Source organism: Puma concolor, unplaced genomic scaffold (genome assembly GCF_028749965.1).
Source record: "Puma concolor isolate L17-30 unplaced genomic scaffold, mPumCon1.1.hap2 unalloc_scaffold_168, whole genome shotgun sequence".
Taxonomy (NCBI): domain Eukaryota; kingdom Metazoa; phylum Chordata; class Mammalia; order Carnivora; family Felidae; genus Puma; species Puma concolor.
This window is the reverse complement of record NW_028240200.1, coordinates 8,598-31,255: the sequence shown is the minus strand read 5'-3', so window position 1 is coordinate 31,255 and position 22,658 is coordinate 8,598. Positions and strand designations below refer to the sequence as shown.

At 37.9% G+C, this 22,658-nt stretch overlaps 1 protein-coding gene across 1 annotated transcript; it reads left to right on the top strand.

Moving 5' to 3' along the window:
- Positions 1-429: 429 nt before the first annotated feature.
- Positions 430-22,199, top strand: LOC147571605 (uncharacterized; the record flags this gene model as incomplete). Its single annotated transcript, XM_086696216.1, has 11 exons — positions 430-600; positions 2,402-2,724; positions 3,711-3,721; positions 4,407-4,508; positions 5,177-5,236; positions 5,820-5,930; positions 6,311-6,352; positions 16,965-17,069; positions 20,216-20,269; positions 21,508-21,612; positions 22,129-22,199. Coding segments are annotated over 11 exons (1,155 nt in total), but the record flags the coding sequence as incomplete, so codon positions are not given.
- Between the last annotated feature and the right edge of the window lie 459 nt (positions 22,200-22,658).

Below are 22,658 nucleotides of genomic sequence, written 5' to 3'. Positions count from 1 at the left end.
TGAAAAAAGCGGTCTTATGAAGAAGAGGCCCTGTAGTGTCCTGTTGTGTAATGTCCCCTGTTCACCAAAAACTAGCATTTCAGCTGTCTTCTCTGGGTGTTGCATGCCCTAGGGCTGTGATTGTTGAGTCATGTTTGCCATCAGTTGTCATCTGCAATGGCCTTCTTTGCCTGTTGTGGACAAGGTTTGGTCCCTGTGATGCTAAAGGGCCAGTCTGGGGCCACCTTGGGCTTGAGTTGGGTCAGACCAGATGCCTGCCCTCACCCCATTTGCCAGAGCTGTGGTTGCACCAAACATCAGGGTGCTCACTTTCTGCTGCCCGCTGTGAGATCTTCATTGGTGGGTAGAGCTGGCAGTCAGAGGTCTGTACCCATCCCAGAGCTGGGAATATAGTCAAACTGATGTGTGTGATTATGTTCCCTCTCCCAGGGCAAGAGTCACTTGGGAGTGGTCCTGGACAGTGTTGGAGCTGCCTGCTGCTTACAAAATGAGAGGCATCTAGTGCTGCTTTGGATGGACTCCTGCCCAGTGGGGATGGTTGGAGGGGGCAGTCTGCAGGAGAATGCAGGGGTGGGTCAAGCGGTGTTAGCAAGCTACATGGCAAGTGTTCCAGCTGGTTCCTGCAGCTGTCTGGGTATCTGGATTAGGGTGGGGGTAGGGGAGAGAAATGGTGCCTGCCAGGTCTTTTATTCTTGGAGAAGTCTCCTAAAGATCCCTGCCCTTCCAGGAGAAGTTCTGAGATTAGTAAATAAATCTCCTTTCTCTATATCCCAGCCACTTTTCAAACTGCCACTTCTATGCTGGATCCCTGCAGGGCTGTTTGTTATGCTGTCTCTTTAAGGATGGAGACTGTTTCCTCTTGCCCTCCAGCTCTCCCAGAGCCAAGCCAACTGATTTTTAAAATTCTAGGTGTTAAGCTCCAGTGATTGTAAAAGTTAAAAAAAAAAAAAGTTAAGCCCCTCTGTCTTTCAAAGCCAAATATTATGGGGGTTTGTCTTTACAGTGCAGGTCACCCATGTCTGGGGTGCCTGGTAGGAGATCTCTTCCTCTCCCTTTTCCGTGCTTGTGGCGTCCCTCACATTTGTGGTTGGTTTTCCTGGGGGTCTGGTTCTAACCACATCTCCATTATTCCTCCCATTCTTTTCATTGTGGCCTCTTCTCTTCAATTAACTGGGGGGGGTCTGTTCTGACAGTCTTCAGGTTATTTTCTGGGTTGGTTACACTGATATGGGTGTATCGAGGGGTATCCATGAGACAAATGAGCTTAGGATCCTCCTACCTTGCCATCTTTCCCAGAAATTCCTATTGCATTTTTCGTTTATCTTTTACCTGTTTGTTTGTTTTTTTTTTTAATGTACTCTAGATACAAGTCCCTTGCAGGTTATATAAACTATAAATATCTTGCTGTATAGTTTGACTTTTCACTTATATTTTATCGTCTTTTTTTTTGATAGGGAAAAATGTTTTTTAATTACACACTCAATCCATTGGATGTATTTCAAAATACCCCCCAAAACACTTTTCTTCATTTATCAGTGAAAGAAGTTAGAAAGTAACGTCAAAAAAATAGCATATGGCAATCAAATTTCCCTGAAAGTCACAGTCACATATAGAGTACATCCTAGAAAAGAGGAGGGGCCAGACAGGTTCTCCCTACTTTCAGGAATTTCATCCAGTACTGGGCCTACTCATGGGTGGAGAGAAAAGGCAACTTTTAACTATGAGTATGTTATTAAATGAGGCATTTACTATACTCCTTCCTAAGAGCACCAGGTGGGGGACAAGTGTTCTAAACTTGATCTAGGAAATGGAATGTGGAGTCAGTCCATCCTCTTCCCCCTAAGAGCTGTCCAGTGGCTAATGAATTTAAAAAGCATGACTAAATAAAAACAAATGCCCACATACTCTCTCCTCCCCGCCAATAAAGGTAAAAGAAAAAAACTGGATTTCCCAGATTGTTCTCCAGAATAATAGTTGCTTTATATATTTGGTATAAGTGGGATGTTAAAGTCCTTTACTGTTAGTTCATTGCTATCAATTTCTTCCTTTACATATCTATTAATAGTTGCTTTATGGATTTGGCTGCTTTCATGTTGGGCACATAAATATTTGCAACTCGAGAGTGGATGGAGCCTGGGAGTAGCTTTAACAACCCAAATTCGTCAATTACAGAGTCATCACAAGCATGCCTTGCTTTTAAACAACAAAAAAAATATTTTTGAAACAACAAGATAAAAACCTAGTACTAATCCCTTTCTGACAATACACAATTACTGAATTAACTAATATTGAGAAAGGGAAGGGAATCATACCTATGGGCCTTGTCTCACACAAGTGCATGTTTGTAGGTGCAAGGCACTTGTCATTATTGCAGAAATGAATTTGAATTTTTCATCTTTAGTTTAACATTGCTTTTAGTACAATGCTGACACCAGCAGTGCAGAAAGGGCTCTGGAGAGTTGTTCATAGCAGCAGCTCTCCTTTGGTTCTGGAGGCCCCAGGCCAGCCAATATTGCCTCGTCACATACATTCTTTAGGCCTTTCTGTGAGTGCAGAACCCGCCACATATTTGACCACCTTCAGGTCATGGGCCAGCTTTTCACATCATTTCGGCAGTCTCCGGAGGGATAGACTTCTCTTTGTTCTTGGTTTCTCAGTCGTAGAGGAGTCATCTTTAAGATCAATTTGGGTCCCGACAAGCAAGAAAGGAGTCTTGGGACAGTGGTAAGTTATCTCAGGCACCCACATTTCCTTCACATTTTCGAATGAGGAGGCAGAGATCACTGAATAACAGACTGGAATACATTTGTAGAAATGTATTCGTAGATACATTGAAATACGTTTGTAGAATAACTTGGCAGTTGTAATCTGTCATAGTCCTCTTGCCCCGCAGTATCAGAAAGTCCAAGAGTGTATGGCCCCCTATCGATCATAATGGTGACTGCATAGTTGTCACCAAGAGTCGGTACATCCTCGGAAATGTGTTTGTTGTGTAGGATATCAGGAGTCATGTTTTACCAACAGCAACGTCACCCACAACAACGCACTTAATTGTCTGCATTACTGAAACAATTTTGAATCCACTTTAAATATTTCAAATTCGGTGGTGATCTCAGCTTCTCCGCGGGGGCATTGGCAGTGCTGTGTGGTGTCTCCTCTTGTATTTTATCTTCTGATGAACAAAAGTTTCTCTTTGACACGTAGTTGAATTAGTCAACCTTTTTTCTTTTATAGTTAGAATGTTTGGGAGCCTGTTGAAGAAATCCTTCCATACACCGCGGTCATGAAAACGTCTCCTATTTTATCTTGTGGGAGCTTTATTATTTTCCTTTCACATTTAGATCTATAATCCACTCAATTGATTTTTCTACATGATGTGGGATAAGGGTCCCTTTTTCTTCTAAATGGATATTCACCATTTATTGACAAGATGATCCTTTCCCTACTTTAATGTAAGGCTAGCTTTTTCATAAATCAAAGATAATAAACGTGTGGACTTTTTATTCTTTTTGTTCTTTGGTCTATCTGCTGGTCCTTGCACCAGTATACCTACTCTTTTAATGTAGATTTAATCTGTCTTGATATCTGAAGCATAAATCCTCCCAATTTTATTTACTTCTCTAAACTCTTCTTGGCTATTCTTAGTAATGTCCTTTTTGTCATTAGAAATATTTATTCTTTGTGCTTTCTCTCTTTTTTTCCTTTGTCAGTCTTAGTGCGGGTATGTATCACTTTTGTTGGTCTTTCCAAAACCCAACATTTGGCTGTATTGATTTTATTTAAAGTTTGCTTTTCATTTCAGTAGTTTCTGCTTTTGTCCTTAGAACTTTTCTTCTCCTTTTGAGGGGTTTAATTTGCTGTTCTTTCCTAACTTTTTAAGATAGAACCTTGGGTTATTGATCTTTTCATCTTTTCTATTACATGCATTTAAGGCTGTGAATTTCCCTCAGCACAACCTTACCATATCCTTTAAGTTTTAATATGTAATATTATTATTTTTACTCAATTCAAAATATTCTAACTTCCAGTTTGGTTTATTTTTTTGACACATGATTTATTTAGAGAGGCATTCTTTAGTTTCCAAAGTTAGGGGAGTTTCCTAGTAGCTTTTGCTATTGATTTCTAGCTTAATTTCCATACCCTATATTAAGTTATTTGTACCGATCATCTTTATTATTCTAATAATTTTTAAGTTATATGAACCTTATTCAATTGTGAAATATTACTTTATAACCATTATTATGGGAGCATCTCTTTTGCCAGTGTTAAAGAAACACTGTTCATTTTGTGTCTGTAGCTGACTGCTTATTTTTTAGCAGGTATCATTATGCTTTATTTCTCTTTAATAACTGGAAATTATGCTATTTTTTAAAGTGTCATCTTTCTCTACTTCTTTTGTTCTGCAGGAGGAGAAGTTGACCTCAGTGACCTGGAAAATGTCTTGCAAAATATGGGGATAGAGTCCTCACCAGAGCATTCGGAGCTAAAGAAATTACTTCCAATTAATGGTGGGCATTTCAAATATCAGAATAGTCTTCAAGAGAGTTAATATAGTCATCCAGGGAGTTGTTCAGCCATTGCAAGTATCAGGTAGAATCTTGAGGGAATTAGAATTATAGCCTACAAATTTTGTATAATCCAAATCTCCATGTTTATTCTAGATCACTTAGAAGTTAGAGTTAAAAATATCCATAATTCTAAAGATAATTATTTTTCATATTTAGGAATACATAAATTGCCATTTAAAAATATGTCAAAATCAAGAGGCTCATCAATCATCAGTCTTGCCATCTGGACTAAGGAATATTGATAGTTATTTTTCCTTCCATTGAGATGCCTTGGGTTAAGACCTCTAGGACAAAGGAGGAGGACGAGGAGAGATGTAGAACTATCCTTACTAGTAGAGGGGGAAAAATGTGGACTCAGAAAAAACACAACATAAGGAAGTGTTTTTGCTTTGGCCTGGCAAATATTAATAATTGTCTCAGGTGCTAAAGAATTGATTTACCATATTAAGAATTTCGTTTACATTTTTTGTTTTATTATTTCTAGAAGATACTAGGTAAATTTTAGGAGCAAATTATTTTATGCTGTATATTTCTGAACTTGGATATTTGATATTGTTTTAGCATGTCTAGATATTTTCTCTATGACCTAAATTATGTGTTTCTTGCAGCTACAGCTAGTAGAAAAATATATAAGACTAGTTTGCTGAATTGTGCAGAAGATGTAAAAGGTGAGTGAGATTCAAATAAAGATGTCAGATTGAGACTCTTGTGTTTTGCTTTTTTTCTTATTAAATATTGCCCCCTGCCATTCTCATATATATTTCCATGATTAGTTTTAATACACACATATGTTCCTACTGATTAAATAATTTTCTGTCTTGTTTTTAAAAGGTGTTCTAAATATTTAGGTTTACCTAGATTTTTGATGTGGAAATAATAAAATTTAGGCCCAGCTATAAAAATTTAAGATAGTATATCTTGAAATACAGTGACCAAACTGAATCTCCTTGTATAAATGTTTATATAAAAAATAACTATTATATTTGCAGTTTTTGCTGCTAAAATTAACCTGAGTGGTGTCTCAGCCTTATTCTGATGTATTGTGTTATGTAAGCTTATCTTCAGTGTGGGATATTTTGGGTATAAATGAATAGATAATTTTAGTCCATTAGTATTTCTCTTTAAAAATTTAAATGTCCTTAGCCTCTTTTTTTTATGATGAAATTGATACCACCATACATTAGGAATTTATATTATATTTTGATTTTTATTTTAATATCCTCGTATCTTTCTCTTTTGTTGGGTTGCAAGATGATGACCATGACCTTGACTCTATTCTTGAAAACATGGCAATCAGACTTACAGCTGAGGAACTTAATGATGTACGAGTTGCTTCAGATGCTTCAGATGTACCAGTTGATGGTGAGTGATTTAGATATCATTATGCCTTCATGAAAATTTGGGTTTTGCAGCTGACATTTTTTATAGGACTTATGTAGCTGAAATAAGAATTATTTTTTCTCTCAATATATTAATCTAAAGTTGATACTTATTCGTTTATTTAACAAATATTTACTGAGCACTATATAGCATGTATTCTGCTCAGTGCCAGAAATACAATGACCACGAAATACAGACATAGTCCTTGACCCAAGGAACTTAATGTCTAGTGTATCACAATTCTTAGTATTCTAGTAGAGGCTGAGAATGTTGCTGGGGCCTCAGTCAGGTTAGTAGTTTTCACAGGAACAAGGGCTTTGGTTTCAGCCAATATGAATGACATTTTTGCCACTTCTATATAGGCATGGATCATCATATCCTTGGACCAGACTTCACGATTCAAGGTCAGTATTGTATGTATTAAATAAAATATTAGGATTGAAGTGTGATGCATCACAAAGTAATCCCCACTTTAAATAAACCAAAAAAGAATATATTTAGCTGAGCACAATCCACTGAGGTCAAGCAATATCACCTAGAAACATTTTACTGAATACTGCCTCTTACCTGAAAAAATATTTTTTTTCACATGATTCATATACTATTTAGTTATGTCTTTGCCATGGGTTTTATACCCTTCTGATAGGGTGAGTTTTTTTTTTCCCCAAAAGATATTTTTATTGAATCATTCCTTAATTTTCAAGTACTACTGTGTACCAATGAAAAACATGTAGTTAGTTTTTTATTTGCTTATTTTCTTTATGCTTTTAAGTTTCCCTGGGACATCTGGAAAAAAATAACTAAGTGGGACTATCAACAATTGCCAGAGGTTATTTTTAGCTTCAGAAACTCACTTGGGGATGTCAGATAAAAGGCAGAATAGGAACCACCGAAAAACTCTCTCCTCCATAAGAGCAATGAGCAAACTGGCAAAAATGGTCAAAATTAACATTTTCAGAACTGGAAATTAACCAAAGGTTTGCTGCAATCTGGGAGGATTTAAGAGAAAAAAGACTGAATCTCAGTAAGAATAGTGAGCTTTGTGATATTTTAATTTGCCCTATTCCCATCCTCTGTCTTACAGCTCCGTAATAGCCTTGAAAAATAACATTTTCTATTTGCAGTGAAAGCTAGTAGCCTGGAAACCACTGGAGGGAGCAGAGGGGAACTGGAGCTCTTTCAAAGCCTTATTGCCTAAGAACTGTCATTATTTGGTCTGTTTGGTGGTTCCTTGGAGTGAGGCTTTATATCTGTCTCCCTTTATGTATGAATTAATAAATGAATAATTCATGAGTATGGAAAGATGAATCAAGAGATAAACTGAAAAGAGCAGAAAAGAATAAGAAAAAATAATAATTATTTGGAGTCATAAAGAACTAATAGCAATTACTGCAGTGGTAGAGTAATAATTAGTCAGCAGCCATACTGAAATGGACGCAGTGATTAAGAAAGAAGAGGAGAAAGTATGTTAGTAAAAGACAAGAGATGAGAATTATGGCCTTTACTTCTTTTACTCTTGGTACCTGCATGAGTCTTGTCCCTGCCAGAACAAAGATGAACACAGAGAGCATGAACTGTCCTGTAGAGTTTATGAACTAGTGTGGCATCATAAAATGTTTTTCCTAGACTCCGAGTCCATTTTGCAAATACAAATTGAACCCCAGAAAGCCTGAAATTAAAAATTAAAAATGGACTCAAATAAAATAGTGGAAATACTGGACTCTGCCTTAAGCTTTTTTACAGTATGGGTACTTTATGTTTTCATTCTAAAGCTCTATCTATCATTTTCTGGATCCCAACTAAGTCTTTTTTTTTTTTTTAACAGCTAATGGGAACTTTGATGTTGGTATCTTAATGGATGGAATGGATGGAATAAAAGCCAAAACAGGTAATAGAATAACAACTAAGAGTAAGATGCTACTAGAAATCTAAGAACCAAATTCTTTCCACTAAATTACAATATAATGCTCTTTCCACATCATGATTGCATGGACTTTTAAAATCTGTCTTACACATCTTATAAAAATGTTTATGTATAAATGCCTACAGTTAGATAATAGATTATCAGAACTTTTAGCAATAAAACTTCAGCGCTCTTTGTTGTTTCCCAAGTCATTATCTGAAATCTCTGCCAATAATTAGCATACCTTCTTTTATGGCGGAAAGCTAAATTCCAGTTTAACACAGTAAAAAGTGAAGGAAAGTTTTGGTAAAGTTAGAGGCGATCTCAAAGCAATAAAAGTGCTGAGAAAACTATTTAGATCAGCAATCTGTATCATTCTAATGCACTGCGAAGTTTATACTCATAATCGCATGCTCTGTTGCCCTGCCTATCATTCAGAGATTATACTAGAAATAACAAGAAACCTCTGTAGGCCCAAAGGCCTATTTTTTAGGCTGGGTCTCTTTTCATTCAGCAGTTAGCTGTAATGCTACAAAGGCAATTTTTTTTTTTTAATTGTGTGGAATCACGACATCATTCACAGTAATACCAGAAGTCTCCCTTCTTTTGCTTTGAAGGAGAGGTTGAGGTCAATGACATGAAAAAAGTTCCAGGAAACATGGGGATAGAACTCAAAGATAAGAAACAGGGAGAGTTGGTGAACAATCTGCCAGTCGATGGTGAGAATTTCTCTAACAATTCTATTTCATATCTAAGTGAAAAAGATTGTCCAAAAAAATCTTTTACAAGGTAATGACTGTTTTCTCTTACGAAGACATACCTACGGGGTCCTCTCATTCTTAGTTGGGAATGAGGTGGCTTTAGTCAGAAATCCTGCGACCATGGTTGAGAAATCCTGGCTATTATTCTTGAATACACTGTGATTCTGAAATTTTAAAATGAGAAGAGGAAAAGGAAGGCATTGAAAAGTATGAAATGGAAATAAATGAGAAATTACAAAGAATAAATGGATGGGAGGGGTTCTGCCTGTTAGAGGGCCAGCAATAAGTGCCTTAGGTGCCAGTGAATGAAGAGTGGCCTTATTTTCTCCGTTTCATATATTTTTAAAAATCATTGAGAGTATATTTGTACTGTATGGAAAGGTAAAGTCTGACTTTGTGAAATGATGGCTTCTCTGTTGCTTAATAACGAATTTTGGTGAGATTTTGATTTGTATGCTTCTTAAAGCTGATACATCTATCAGGATAGGCTGATGGTTGGCACAGAGGCCTTTTTCATTAATTTATTCTAAAAGGATAACTGACATATAACATTAGTTTCGTGTGGACAACATAGCGATTCAACAATTACACACATTATGAAACACCATGGTAAGTGTAGTTGCCTTCTGTTGTCATAGTTATTACATTATCGACTCTGTTCCCTATGCTATACTTTTCATCCCTCTGACTTATTTTCTTTATAACTAGAAGTTTGCACCTCTTAATCTTCTATTTCACCTAATCCCCCACCCACCTCTACTTTGGCAACCACCTGTTCTCTCTATTTATGAGTCTGTTGTTTGTTTGTTATACTTTTTAGATTCCACAAGTAAGCAAAATCATATGATATTTGTATTTCTCTGTCTCACTTACGTCATTTATCATAATAGCCTCCAGGTCCATCCATGTTGTCATTAATGGCAAGATTTCATTCTTTTTTACGGCCGAGTAGTATTCCGTTATGTGTATGTGTACCACCTCTTCTTTATCCATTCATCGGTTAATGGACACCTAGGTTGCTTCCCCGTCTTGGCTATTGTAAGTAATGCTGCAGCAAACAAAACGGCATAGTATCTTGCCAAATTAGCGTTTCCATTTTTTTCTTGTAAATACCCAGAAGTGGAATTACTAGACCATATGGTACTTCTATTTTTAGTTTTTGGAGGAACCTCCTTCCTATTTTCCAGAGTGGCTGCACCAATTTACATTCCCACCAATAGTGCACAAGGGCTCCCTTTTCTCCTCACCTTCACCAGGACTTATTATTTATCTTTTTGATACTACCCATTCTGATTGGTGTGAAGTGATATCTCATTGGGTTTTGATTTGCATTTTCCTGATGATTAGTGATGCTGAGCATCTTTTCATGTGTCTGTGGGCCATCTACATGTCTTCTTTGGAAAAGTCTATTCATGTGCTCTGCCCATTTTTAAATTGGATTATTTGTCATTTTTCGGTGTTCAGTCGTATGAGTTCTTTGCATATTTTGGATTTTAACCCCTTACTGGATATATCATTTGCAAACACCTTCTCCCATTCAGTAGTTGCCTTTTTGTTTTGTTGATGGTTTCCTTTGCTGTGCAATGAAGGCCTTTAAAGATGAAAATATACATAAGATGTTAAATTTTGATACTTGCCACTTTTCAGATATTTTGATAGCATATTTATGCTTCTTTTAATCCGCCCATACTTTTGCAGACAATGTATGTTCTATCCTGGGGGATAGAGTTCCATAACTTATTGAAAAGTTTATAATTTGTGGCAAAGAAGAAAATAAGTCTAGTCTGAAAAGTGATTAATAAACAAAAAAATTAGTAATGGTTAAAGAAATTTACTCAGAAAAAGATATTTTTCTCTGGGTATCATCCACAAAAAAATCATGCTTATTGGATGGAAGGATGAAATTTGTTATCCCCACTAGTGTATTTCACTGAGTAGCTCACCGATTACCTTTAAAGCTTTCTGCTCTATGGACTGACCAAAGGAAGATATTTTATTCTAACTCTATTATTGAACATATTTTAAATATTTGAACAATGTAGTTAGCTATGTTTTTTGTGCTAGAACTTGTAACTATATATTATCCACGAATTAATAGTTTTGGTCACATTTAAGAGTGACTACATTTTGGTGTTATTTCTTTCAGTTTCCTAGGGGTGAGGATGATTGATATCAACAATCATGTTGATATAACAACAATCACTGTTCTGGAAAACATGAGGTTGAATCTTACAGAAAAGGAACCTAAAAATATGAGACAGAATCTACAAATTAATGCTGCGCATTTAATATAGCATTGAACCACTTGGGAAATCTTGGGCTTAGGAAGTGATGGAAAGACTCTCGAAAGCCACTAATTTGGCACTAAGAAGACATTTTAAAAACTCACAGAACACATCTCTAAATAGAAATGAATGCTATCCTAAAAACTTATATTAAGTTTATTATATCAACAACTTCTTTCACTGTGAATCATAAGTAATGCTGAGGTTTCCACAGGCCACAAAAGGCCAGAGAAGAGTCAGAGGGATAGGGAGCATGGAAGTAAGATGAAAAAGCATCTTAAATTGGAAAATCAAATCTAGGTCTATACCGCAGACATTGAAGTGAAGTACTGGCAATGGTTCAGTGGAAGTGACCTGGGAGTTCAGGAAAATGAGAATGGCTCCTGTTCTTGTCTGTAGCAATGAGATCTGTGGTCTAATAGCCCTAAGGTGCTAAAATATACCTTAGGCACCTTTTGCTGTCTCAAGTTGTCCCAAGATAAGGTGAAAGGCGACAGGTTCTAGTTTTACCCATCCTATTAAATTTTTCCAGATAATTAGAAAAGTCAAATGAGTCTTGGTACTCCTATTTAAAATGTTAAATGATACTATGAAGACATAAATTACACTTTCTCTCTTTTTTCATATCCTTAGCACGGGCTAATTAAGTTAATAATACACAGAAACGAATGCATTTTTAATATTGTAGAAACATTCCATTTTTCTTATTTCCCATCCCTATTGCGTTCCTAAGGTGGGAAGGGTAATGTGGGTAATTTGGACAGCATTCTGGGGGAAATGAGGATTAAGCTCCCAGAAAAGGAACAGAAAAAGCTGACCGAAAACCTGCTACTTAATGGTGAGGATTTTAGAAATAACTGTGTCTTTGAAGGGAGTTAGCGCTTGTGAACACGCATACCAGAATTTCTAAAGCACTCAGAAGATATTTGCAGATCTTAAGGAGGGATTAATTCCTAATGTAAAAGTCCTATTTCTTCATTTTTATAAACTCCAGGGAGCAGAATGAAGTTCTGTTTGTAGTTCATTATTTCATTTAACACTCTCTGAAAAAACTTCCTTTCCCCCATCATCCCTATATCCTCAAAATACTCAGATTTATGTCTTCAGATCAATTTTCCCACTCAAATATTGTGTGTTGTAAGTTTTATAGGACTTTTCTTTCTTTTTAAAGTTTATTTTTGAGAGACAGAGAGAGTGGGGGAGGGTCAGAGAGCGAGGAGAGAGAGAGAGAATCCCAAGCAGGCTCTGCATTGTCAGCACAGAGCCCAACGCAGGACTGAATTCCACGAACCATGAGATCATGACCTGAGCTGAGATCAAGAGTCAGACACTTAACCAACTGAGCCACCCAGGTGCTCCGCTCAAGGAACCTTGTAATCTGTTGCAGTCTGTTCAAGTCTCAGTGACATGGTAGAAAGATGGTTTCATAGACAATGCAGAGATCGAGACCGAAACTTCCCTTATTTTCTTCCAATTTCTTCTTTGTCGTCTCCCCATTCTACCCCCATGTCCTTCTAGTCTGAGGCACCGAATGTCCCTTTTTGGGTTATCATTTACTTTATTGGGACTAATTACAATTTCATTATAGTTAGTAGCTTTATCAAAGGACTCTGTGAATACCCAGAACACCCCAAAACGAAACCCTATATCCTTTAGCTATCACCCTTTTATTCTCTCCCCACCACCCTACGAGCCCTAGGCAACTTACTAATCTATTTTCTGTCCCTATAGATTTACCTATTCTGGACATTTCATATAAGCGGGATAGTATGTAGTCTTTATGATTAGCTTCTTTCACTTAGTATGACGGTTTCAGGTTCATCTATATTGTAGCACGTATCAGTATTCCATTCTTCCTTTTTTCCAATTTATTTATGGTGGTAAGATGCACATAACATAAAGTTTACTACCTTAACCATTTTTAAGTGTCCAGTTCAGTGTTATTAAGCACCTTCACATTTTTTGTGCAATGACTACCACCATCCGTCTCCAGAATTCTTTTCATTTTGTAAAATTAAAACTCTGTATCCATTAGGGGCGCCTGGGTGGCTTGGTCAGTTAGGCGTCCGACTTCGGCTCAGGTCACGATCTCACGGTCCGTGAGTTCGAGCCCCGCGTCGGGCGCTGTGCTGACGGCTCAGAGCCTGGAGCCTGTTTCCGATTCTGTGTCTCCCTCTCTCTCTGCCCCTCCCCCGTTCATGCCTTGTCTCTCTCTGTCTCAAAAGTAAATAACCGTTAAAAACAAAAACAAAAACGAAAACACTTCCCATTGTCCCCTCCCACGAGCCCCTGACAGCCACCCTTCTACTTTCTGTCTGTATGGTTTTGACTAATCTAAATACCTTATATAAGTGGAATCATGCAGTGTCTATTTCCGTGACTCGTTTATGTTACTTACCCTACTGTCCTCATGTTTCATCCAGGTTGTAACATATGTCAAAATTTCCTTCCTTCTTAAGACTGAATAATATTCTACTATAGGTATATATATTCATTCATCCATCAGTGGATACTCGAGTTGCTTCCACATTTTAGTGATGGTGAATATGTTCTGTGAACATGCGTATACAATTTCATTCCTTTTTGTTGCCTAATAACACATTCTGTTGTATGTGTATATGTTGTGTTTATTCACTCATCCTTTGATGGGCATCTGGGTTCTTTCTGCCTTTTGGCTCTAATGAGCATTTCCAAATATATACAAAGTAGGAAGAATAATATAATGAATGATAAGGAATAAAGAATAATAGAATGAACCTAGATTCAACAGTTATGAAGATTCATCTCACTTGCTTCTTATTTATTTATTTAATTCATTTTTGAGAGACAGACAGAGACAGAGCATGAACGGGGAAGAAGCAGAGAGAAGGAGACACAGAATCCAAAGTAGGCTCCAGGCTCTGAGCTGTCAGCACAGAGCCTGACGCGGGGCTCGAATTCACAAACCGCGAGATCCCGACCTGAGCCGAAGTCCAATGCTCAACCGACTGAGCCACCCAGGCGCCCCTCTTATTTATTTCAAAGCAAATTTTCATTTAGTCCTTATATACTTCAGTATACATCTTCTTAAAAGTATGGATTTTTTTGGGCGCCTGGGTGGCGCAGTCGGTTAAGCGTCCGACTTCAGCTCAGGTCACGATCTCGCCGTCCGTGAGTTCGAGCCCCGCGTCGGGCTCTGGGCTGATGGCTCAGAGCCTGGAGCCTGTTTCCGATTCTGTGTCTCCCTCTCTCTCTGCCCCTCCCCCGTTCATGCTCTGTCTCTCTCTGTCCCAAAAATAAATAAAACGTTAAAAAAAAAAATTTTTTTTTAAAAAGTATGGATTTTTTTACATGACTGCAATACCATTATACAGTTTATTTTTAAATTTCCCTTCTTTAAAATATTTTTTACAGTGAGCTTATTCAAATAAAGAACCCAACAAGCTTTACACACTGCATCTATTATGACACTTAAATCTCACGTACTCTACAGCTATTCCTCTACCTTCTTTGTCTTTTCTTTTTAGGCACTGATTTTTTTTTTAGAAACTGGGTTGCCGATCGTCTGGTAGCATTTCTATATACTAAAAAAAGAAAAATTTCCCATCTACTAAATTTACCCGTTTTTGTCTGTTTTCTCATCTCTCGTTTCTCTGTTGTCCGTATTCCTCATAAACCAGGAGTCAGCTCTGATGGCTTAATTATTTTCATCTTCAACATTTTTTGACAAGAATACTTCATAAGTAATACTGTTTATTTCACATTGCATTCCATCGGGAAATACAAATCTAGTTTATCTTTTTGAAAACGGCTCTACAGGTGTCCCAAATCATTTATTTAAAAGTCTGTCACCACATCCTTGAATTTGAGATGCCATCCTAACTATATACTTGATTTCTATGTGCACTTGTCTATTTTGAGAATTTCCATTCTGTTCTATTGGTCTGCTTATTCATGCTCTAAATTGTGTTGAGTATAACAGCTTTATAGTCTTTTGATATGAGTAGACCTAACCCCTCACTCCTCAGCCCTTGTACGCACACACACACACGCACACACACACGCTCCCTTGTCCACCCCGCCCAGTTCTGGCTGTTCTTTATAGAAACATCTTTTTTGTGTGACTTTTAGTAGGAGTGTATTTGTCTTGTTTTTTTTTTTTTTTTCTTTCATTTTCCATTTGCTGTGTAACATATTTCCTGGTGAGAAGATTGATTTGTTAGGGTTTGAAAACCACTTGTATTATGAGAGGACTTATCACATGTACGTGTTTACTGTTGTGCCAAGTTTAAATCCCAACATAATGAAGAAATATGAAAGCATATCATGCACCCTTATTTCTTGTTTTCTGTGGTATAGAAATACTGACTACCCTTTCAACTTTAACATCGAAATCTTCCACATTCAATACAGATCCGCGTTATTGTGAGTCAAGATTTAACCACGTGGTGATGTACCCACTTGGCTGTAGCTCCGGCCTCCGTGGGTGCAGACAATGCCATATGCACGGTGTGCACCAGTAAGAGTGCCCCATAGACACCGTGAGCTGCCCACTAGGAAGCTCGGGAAAGACACACCACCGCTACTTGGCACTAAACCAAGGATTGTCCCAAAGGACTTTCCCGCAGCCCTAGATTCACTAGTGGGTAGAGGATGAGTTCCATGTGGTTCAAGGTCCCCTTCATGTTCCCATACAGCTGTCTTGTTTCCTTCCTCCCTCCTTCCTCCTCTTTCCCCCTTCTTTTCATTTCTAAGCATTTTTTTCTCTTTTTCGGCTATCCTGGGTCATTTTGTATTGTTTCCTATCTCCTGCAGATGCAGATACTTTTAGCTTGTTTTCCATTGCTTTACACATAGGAAGCACAATAGTTTTGTAACTTGTGACTGATAACTTCTTTATTTATTTATTTATTTATTTATTTATTTATTTATTTTTTATTTATATATGAAATTTATTGTCAAATTGGCTTCCATACAACACCCAGTGCTCATCCCAAAAGGTGCCCTCCTCAATACCCATCACCCACCCTCTCCTCCCTCCCACCCGCCATCAACCCTTAGTTTGTTCTCAGTTCTCAACAGTCTCTTATGCTTTGGCTCTCTCCCACTCTAACCTCTTTTTTTTTTTTTTTTTTTCCTTCCCCTCCCCCATGGGTTCCTGTTAAGTTTCTCAGGATCCACATAAGAGTGAAACCATATGGTATCTGTCTTTCTCTGTATGGCTTATTTCACTTAGCATCACACTCTCCAGTTCCATCCACGTTGCTACAAAAGGCCAGATTTCATTTTTTCTCATTGTGCCTGATAACTTCTAAATCTAAAGTTTTTATGAGCATGTTGCTGCTGCCTGTTATTTCTGCTTATTCTCTCTCAAGTAGCTTGTTTCGCTCTGTGTTTGATTCTTTTGAGTGTGAGCTATTTTCCTTGGAAAATTATAGAAAGAAACCTTTGAGGGTGAGGATGGAAGCATGTTCCCAAGGAATACTTGCCTTTGCTTCTGCTGGGCACTTGGACAGAATCACCCACACTCCATGAGGTCATCAACATGACAGTTCAAATCCAGATGGAGCAAGTATATTTAGAACAGAAGCAGTACCAGGGCTCTGCTTACCTCCCTAGGTTCCTACTTTTGATGAGGCTTTGCACTAGTAACGTACTCTCTTATCAGCTCTTTAGCACTTTTGAGGAGATGCTTTTTACATTTTATCCAAGATTTCAGTTTCCAGAGGAAGGTTGGTCTGAATAACATCGTCCTCCACATAAATGGAAACAGAACTTGATGATCGATTTTTGTCAGGAGTTGAGGCATCTAATCTGGGAGTTCAGGAAAAAAAAAAACAAAAACCCTCATTGTCAGCCACAGTTTGATTTTACCACTTGCTGTGAAAGATTTGAAAATTGCTCATTCACCTGGAAGATTTCTATTCGAATTCTAACATCCTTATTGACCCCCTTGATATATGTGAATAGACTATATTAAATCTTGTTTTCCCCATGAGACTGATAATCATTAATGCACTATGAGTAATGCGAGTGGTCACATTTTGGAATCAGTGAGTTTTCCCCGTATTCTTTACTTTTTCACAAGGAGAGATTATTGATGTCGATAAAATGGATTCTCCTTTGCAAACTATGGGGATGAACCTTTCAGAAGAGGAAATTAATGATCTGACACGTGACCTACCAGCCGACGGTGAGTATTTAAGATACGTTTGAATCGGTTAATCTGAGCTTCTATAAAAGAATCTCTGAAAACTCTACTTTGGCATTAAGAAGACGGAAAACATGAAAGATGACTCAGACTGGAAGTAAACATGTTTTGCCCCTTGACATTTTCAGTAACTTCATTTCCACTTGGAGTATGGCCAAGGCCAAGGCCGCTATTAGAACTGAACAAAATTAGAGAGAGACACTGCTGTGGAGGGAAGGGAGTGGGGTGCATTAAATAGAAGAAACTTTAACACAGAAAAAATTTTTAAAAATTATAGAGAAAAGAGAGCAGAGCCCGAAGTGGGAAATTATTTTTAATTTCTTTTAAGTAAGCTCTAGGCCCAGTGTCGAGCTCAGTTCACAACCTGAGATCAAGAGTTGCATGCTTTACCACCTGAGCCAGCCAGGTACCCCTAAGTGGGAGGTTATTAAAATAGCATTTCTGTCTTTGCCTCACCATTTTCAAGGACACGTAGAAAGGCAGAATAGGGGCGTTTGGGTGATTCAGTCTGTTGAGCGTCCAACTCTTGATTTCGGCCCAGGTCATGGTCCCAGGGATGTGGGATCGAGCCCTGCATCCAACTCTGTGCAGAGTGTGGCCTGCTTTGGACTGTCTCTCTCTCTCTGTCTCTCTTTCTCTCTCTCTCTCTCTCTCTGTCTCTCTCGTGCACACGCGCGCTCACTCTCTCTCTCTTAAAAGAAAAAAAAAGCATGATAAAGGAGGAATATGAAGTGTAGGACCTATTTCCTGCACCAAAAGAATAGGACCAAGTTTTCCAGATACCCTTGAGGGGAAAAGGAACAGTAACCACTCAGGCCTGAATGTGTGGAATGTCTGAATGCTCAGCGGCCCCACCTATGCCTCTGCTTACATCCCATCATTCTGAGCTGGATTCCATGGTCCAAGGACTGACTGTTCCCAAAGCTCTAATCTCCCTTGATGGGCTAGAGACAAAGTCTCAAGTTTAGTACATTCTGAATTGGGGCTAAAAGAATTCTCAAGCTAAATAAGCAAATGTTAAATATCAGCCTGAGAACGTTATAGTAGGGCTAAGAAGTATCTGTCTGGAACATGCCTTAACTATCATATAACCTTAGATGAATCAATACTTGCTCATCTTATTAAGGTGCATTTATTCACGTCATTGTGTAAGATAAGCAGTGTACCCTTAAAAATATTTTTGTTAATTCATTTGATTTATTCTCTAATTTTTACCTCTGGTAGTGTACTAGAAGGACCATGCAAGTGGTCTTCACTGTCTTGTTTTCTTTGCTTGCAATGGTGTATCCGTGAATGAGACTAGATATGGAACAATCAGCTTTCATAATAGAAAACTATTTTTTGTCTATTTGAGATTATGGTGGAATTTTTTTTCATATTGCTAAAAAAAGCAGAATTATGGGTGGAAATATAGCAATTATTTGAAACTATCCTCTGGTATTGCCAATGATTTCTGTTCCTTATTTTAAAATAATAATTTCAGATCAACCAACATAATGAAAATCATTGTGAGATTAAAAAGTACACATGAAATAAAATGGACATGTGGAATGATTAATCCTTTTTTCTTTAAATCAGAGTTAGAATTTTTTTTAAGTTAATTTATTTATTTTGAAAGACACAAAGAGAGCGTAAGCGGGGGCTGGGACAAAGAGGGGGGTGGACAGAGGATCCAAAGTGGGCTCTGTGCTGACAGCAGCAAGCTTGATGCAGGCTTGAACTCATGAACCGTGAGATTACGACCTGAACTGAAGTCGGATGCTTAACCGACCGAGCCACCCAGGCACCCCCAGAGTTAAAATTTTTAAGTTATTGCTTATTGGTGATCTGCTCATCTGAAGAGTTACCATCAGTATTGAGCTTAAAAAGAAGTTTTGTGAAAGATTAAGGCTCAAGCATAGAGCCCCAATTATATCATTTGGGACAGAAAGACCCCATTTAGGGCAAAGCTTTTCTCATACTGTGTCTGTCAGGACGGAGATATGAATTTACTGGAGAGGGCAAGATTCAGTTGAAATGGGACCCAAGTTAAATAGCGAATTTTACACCAAATAGGTGTTATCATCTTTGTTTCTGAGAATTTCCGGTGGCCCCGTAAAACTGACACATATCTTCATGCTTTCCTGACCTCACTAATTGGTTTTACTACAGAAATAACTTTTGGAATGTTCTGCCTCAAAAGATCCAGAAGAAAAACAAGGAAGATTCTCGTTTAGCCTAGATTTAGCAACCAATGAATAAATGTATATTTATCCTGCTCACTGTTCTAATACTTGTTATTGTGTACATGTAAGTGTCACACAGCTTCTGCTAAGAGTCACTGCGTACTTCTAATACTTCAGTAAATCTTTTTGAGTTATCCAGGACCTTCATTTGTAAATTTTCCATGGTATAGGGGTTTTTAGATACTGTATACTGTAATTTATTACTTACAATCTAAAATCAGGAATTTTTCAAGTAACTTACCAACAGTGACAGTTTTTTAGGTCGTTTTTCTTTCTTGGCAAAATATAGATCTCAAAAATCATCTATTCGTGAGATATTTCTGTTCTTTACCATATTAATGTCTTTTTAAATATTAATTTGTATGAAATTCAATTTGTCTACTATGTCTACTACGAAAACTATGCAAATCATTAGAGTTGGGAAGTTAAGCTCAAAATGAATATTGCCCTCAAGCAAATCGTACGTCATGCAAATCAAGAGTAAACTGGTCTGCCTGGGTCAGTGAACATGAAAGGAAATAGTAATTAGAATCTCAGTAAAGAAAGAGATCATTTCAAAAGTCCCGTTAAAACAGTGGTGAATAAGATCCCAGTTTTAAATTTTGTTTTCCCTGGCGTGGCCCAAATCATCTTTGGTTTTCCAAAGTGTAAAGCTAAAAACAAAGTCTGATGAAAAGAGGTGACTTTTGAATCTCACACCTTTAGCGTTTTGCCATATGACAATGGATGAAAGCAGTTGTTAAAATGGGCACCTTTATAACAAGCAGAGTGATTATTTTCCATGTCCTTTTGTGCTCCTTGGGGTAGGTGGGGGATAAAAAGTAGCCAATGAATGCCATTGTGCTTCCTGTTTTGCATTTCTCAGTGAATGCCACTATGTATTTGATTTACATTTTCTTACAGTTCATGGGAAGGTTGAAATGAGAACGCACATGGATGGAATGAAACCTTTTACAGGTAAATAAGAGACTGTCACTTTTGTCCTGGAAAATATTTTGCTCACAGGGATGGATGATCAAAAACAGTTTGGGGAAGGGGGTCAAAATGCCACAAAGCTCTCTTACTATAAGTCACCTTTTTCTCAATTCTGCTTTCACTTGGTTGAGGTACCAAACTTTGACTATTTTCCAGAGTTCTAAGGAAGTTGATTCTGATAGTTCTTTCTCACTCATTGTGTTCCGGTGGAAGGATAGTTTCATGAAGCAACCCACTCACTGCTCAGCTGTTTTTGCCAATGTCGCTCAATCTTTCAATAAGAAATTACTTTTAAGTAGATCTAGAGGATACAATGTTAAGTGAAATAAATCAGCCAGAAAAAGACAAATACCGTTTGATTTCACTCATGTGGAATTTAAGAAACAAAGGAATGGGGTGCCCGGGTGGCTCAGTCAATTAAGCATCCGACTTCGACTCAGGTCACGATCTCATGGTTCATGAATTTGAGCCCCTCATTGGGCTCTGTGCTGACAGCTCTGAGCCTGGAGCTGCTTCAGCTTCTGTGTCTCCCTCTTTTTCTCTGCCCCTCCCCCACTCACGCTCTGTATTTCTCTCTCTCTCTCTCTCTCTCTCTCTCACAAATGAATAAACATTAAAAAAAATTTAAAAAACAAACAAACAAAAAAAAAAAAAAACAGAAACACAAACCAAAAAAAAACTAGACTCTGAACTATAGAGACCACATTGTTGCCAGAAGGGAGGTGGGGGAGGGGATGAGTGAAATAAATTGATGGGATTAAGAGTTCATTTGTTATCATGAGCACCGATTAAGGTCTAGAGTTGTGGAATCATTATATTGTGCATTGTACACTTATTCCAGTTACATTGTAAAGCCCTGACAGGATCAAATTATTGTCATTATGAAGAAAAAAGTCACATTATTCAGAGACAAGAATAAATACAATAAATGATAGCTGAATTTATACTATTTTCATCTAGTATCTTAATTTGCTGGCCAATTATAAAACAAATTTGTTCTCAGCAGGGCAGACTTGTTCCCAGAAATAAAAGACCTTCCTTTTGTAAACACTAAGGGGTTATGTTCTATTATGTGACTTCCCCATAATTCTGTGTAGACGTGTCTCATTGTCCCCTTCCATTTCCTCAAATGGGGGGGGGATGCATTATAATGAGAATGAATTTTTCACCATTTCATGGAATGATTATTCTCAGACATTAATGTTCTTGTATTTTCAAAGGAAAAAAGGTTCATGTCAGTGATCTGGAGAAAGTTCTGGGAAGCATGGGGATCGAGCTCACAGCTGAGGAGCTTAAAAAGCTGCAGGAAACTCTGCCAATTGATGGTGAGCTATACAGAAGCCACAAAGACTTTCTAGGGAACTTGGTTTTGTGGCCCGTGTGAACAATTTAAAATTTTTACCTGTCGAGGGCTTTCTGAAAAATCCTGAAATTGATTAGGAAAAGGCATTGTCATTTGGATTTAGTCTGCAGTTTACCAAACCCTTCAGCCATAGCTTTGCCATCTGAGTGTCAGGTAGTTGATCAGCCTATATCCTCAGGAAGAAAAGGAAGGAAACTGGAGGGGACGAGGAAAAGAAATAAAAGGGGAAGTGAACAGAAAAAGGAAAGGTGTGATTGTTTCAACAGAATAGTGTTTCCCTCAGCTGTCAGTCTCCTACTTGCCAGAAAATATATATATTTGTCACACTGAGACAGTTTTCTTTTCCATAACTTCTTTTTAAATTTAATACTGAGACAGAACACATGTCCCACTCAGTTACAGTTGTTTTACTGAAGTTATAAGTAAGTGGATGTTCATACCATTTCCCTTCTGACATGAATTGTTCCTTTTCCTATAGCTGCTGGAAACGTATTTCAGAATGCAATGCTGGATGGGGTGAAATCCACTCAGGGTAGGTTAAAAGCCTGATAAGAAAGGCAGAGACATCTGAAATCTTCAAGGTTCACATTTATCATTTAGACAGCGTCCTGTCTAGCTTCCTATGTATAGATCACTTAGTTACTTTCTTTCATTTTAAGTTTGTTTATTTACTTTGAGAGAGAAAGATGGTAAGTGGGGGAGTGCAGAGAGAGAGAGAGAGAAGGGGAATCCCAAGCAGGCCCTGCACTGACAGTGCAGAGCCGGACGCAGGGCTTGAACTCCCCGTCGCTGAGATCACGACCCGAGCTGAAATCAAGAGTCGGATGCTTAACCGACCGAGCCACCTAGGCACCCCAGTTACTTAGTTACTTTCGTCATCGTAATATTTTACGCTATCATGTCTCAATCCATCTTGCTAGGAATCCATACTCACAACCCCAAAAACCTAATCATACACAGCAAATTATGAAGAAAAGAATTACCGAATTTTTAGGGAGTTGTGTAAGG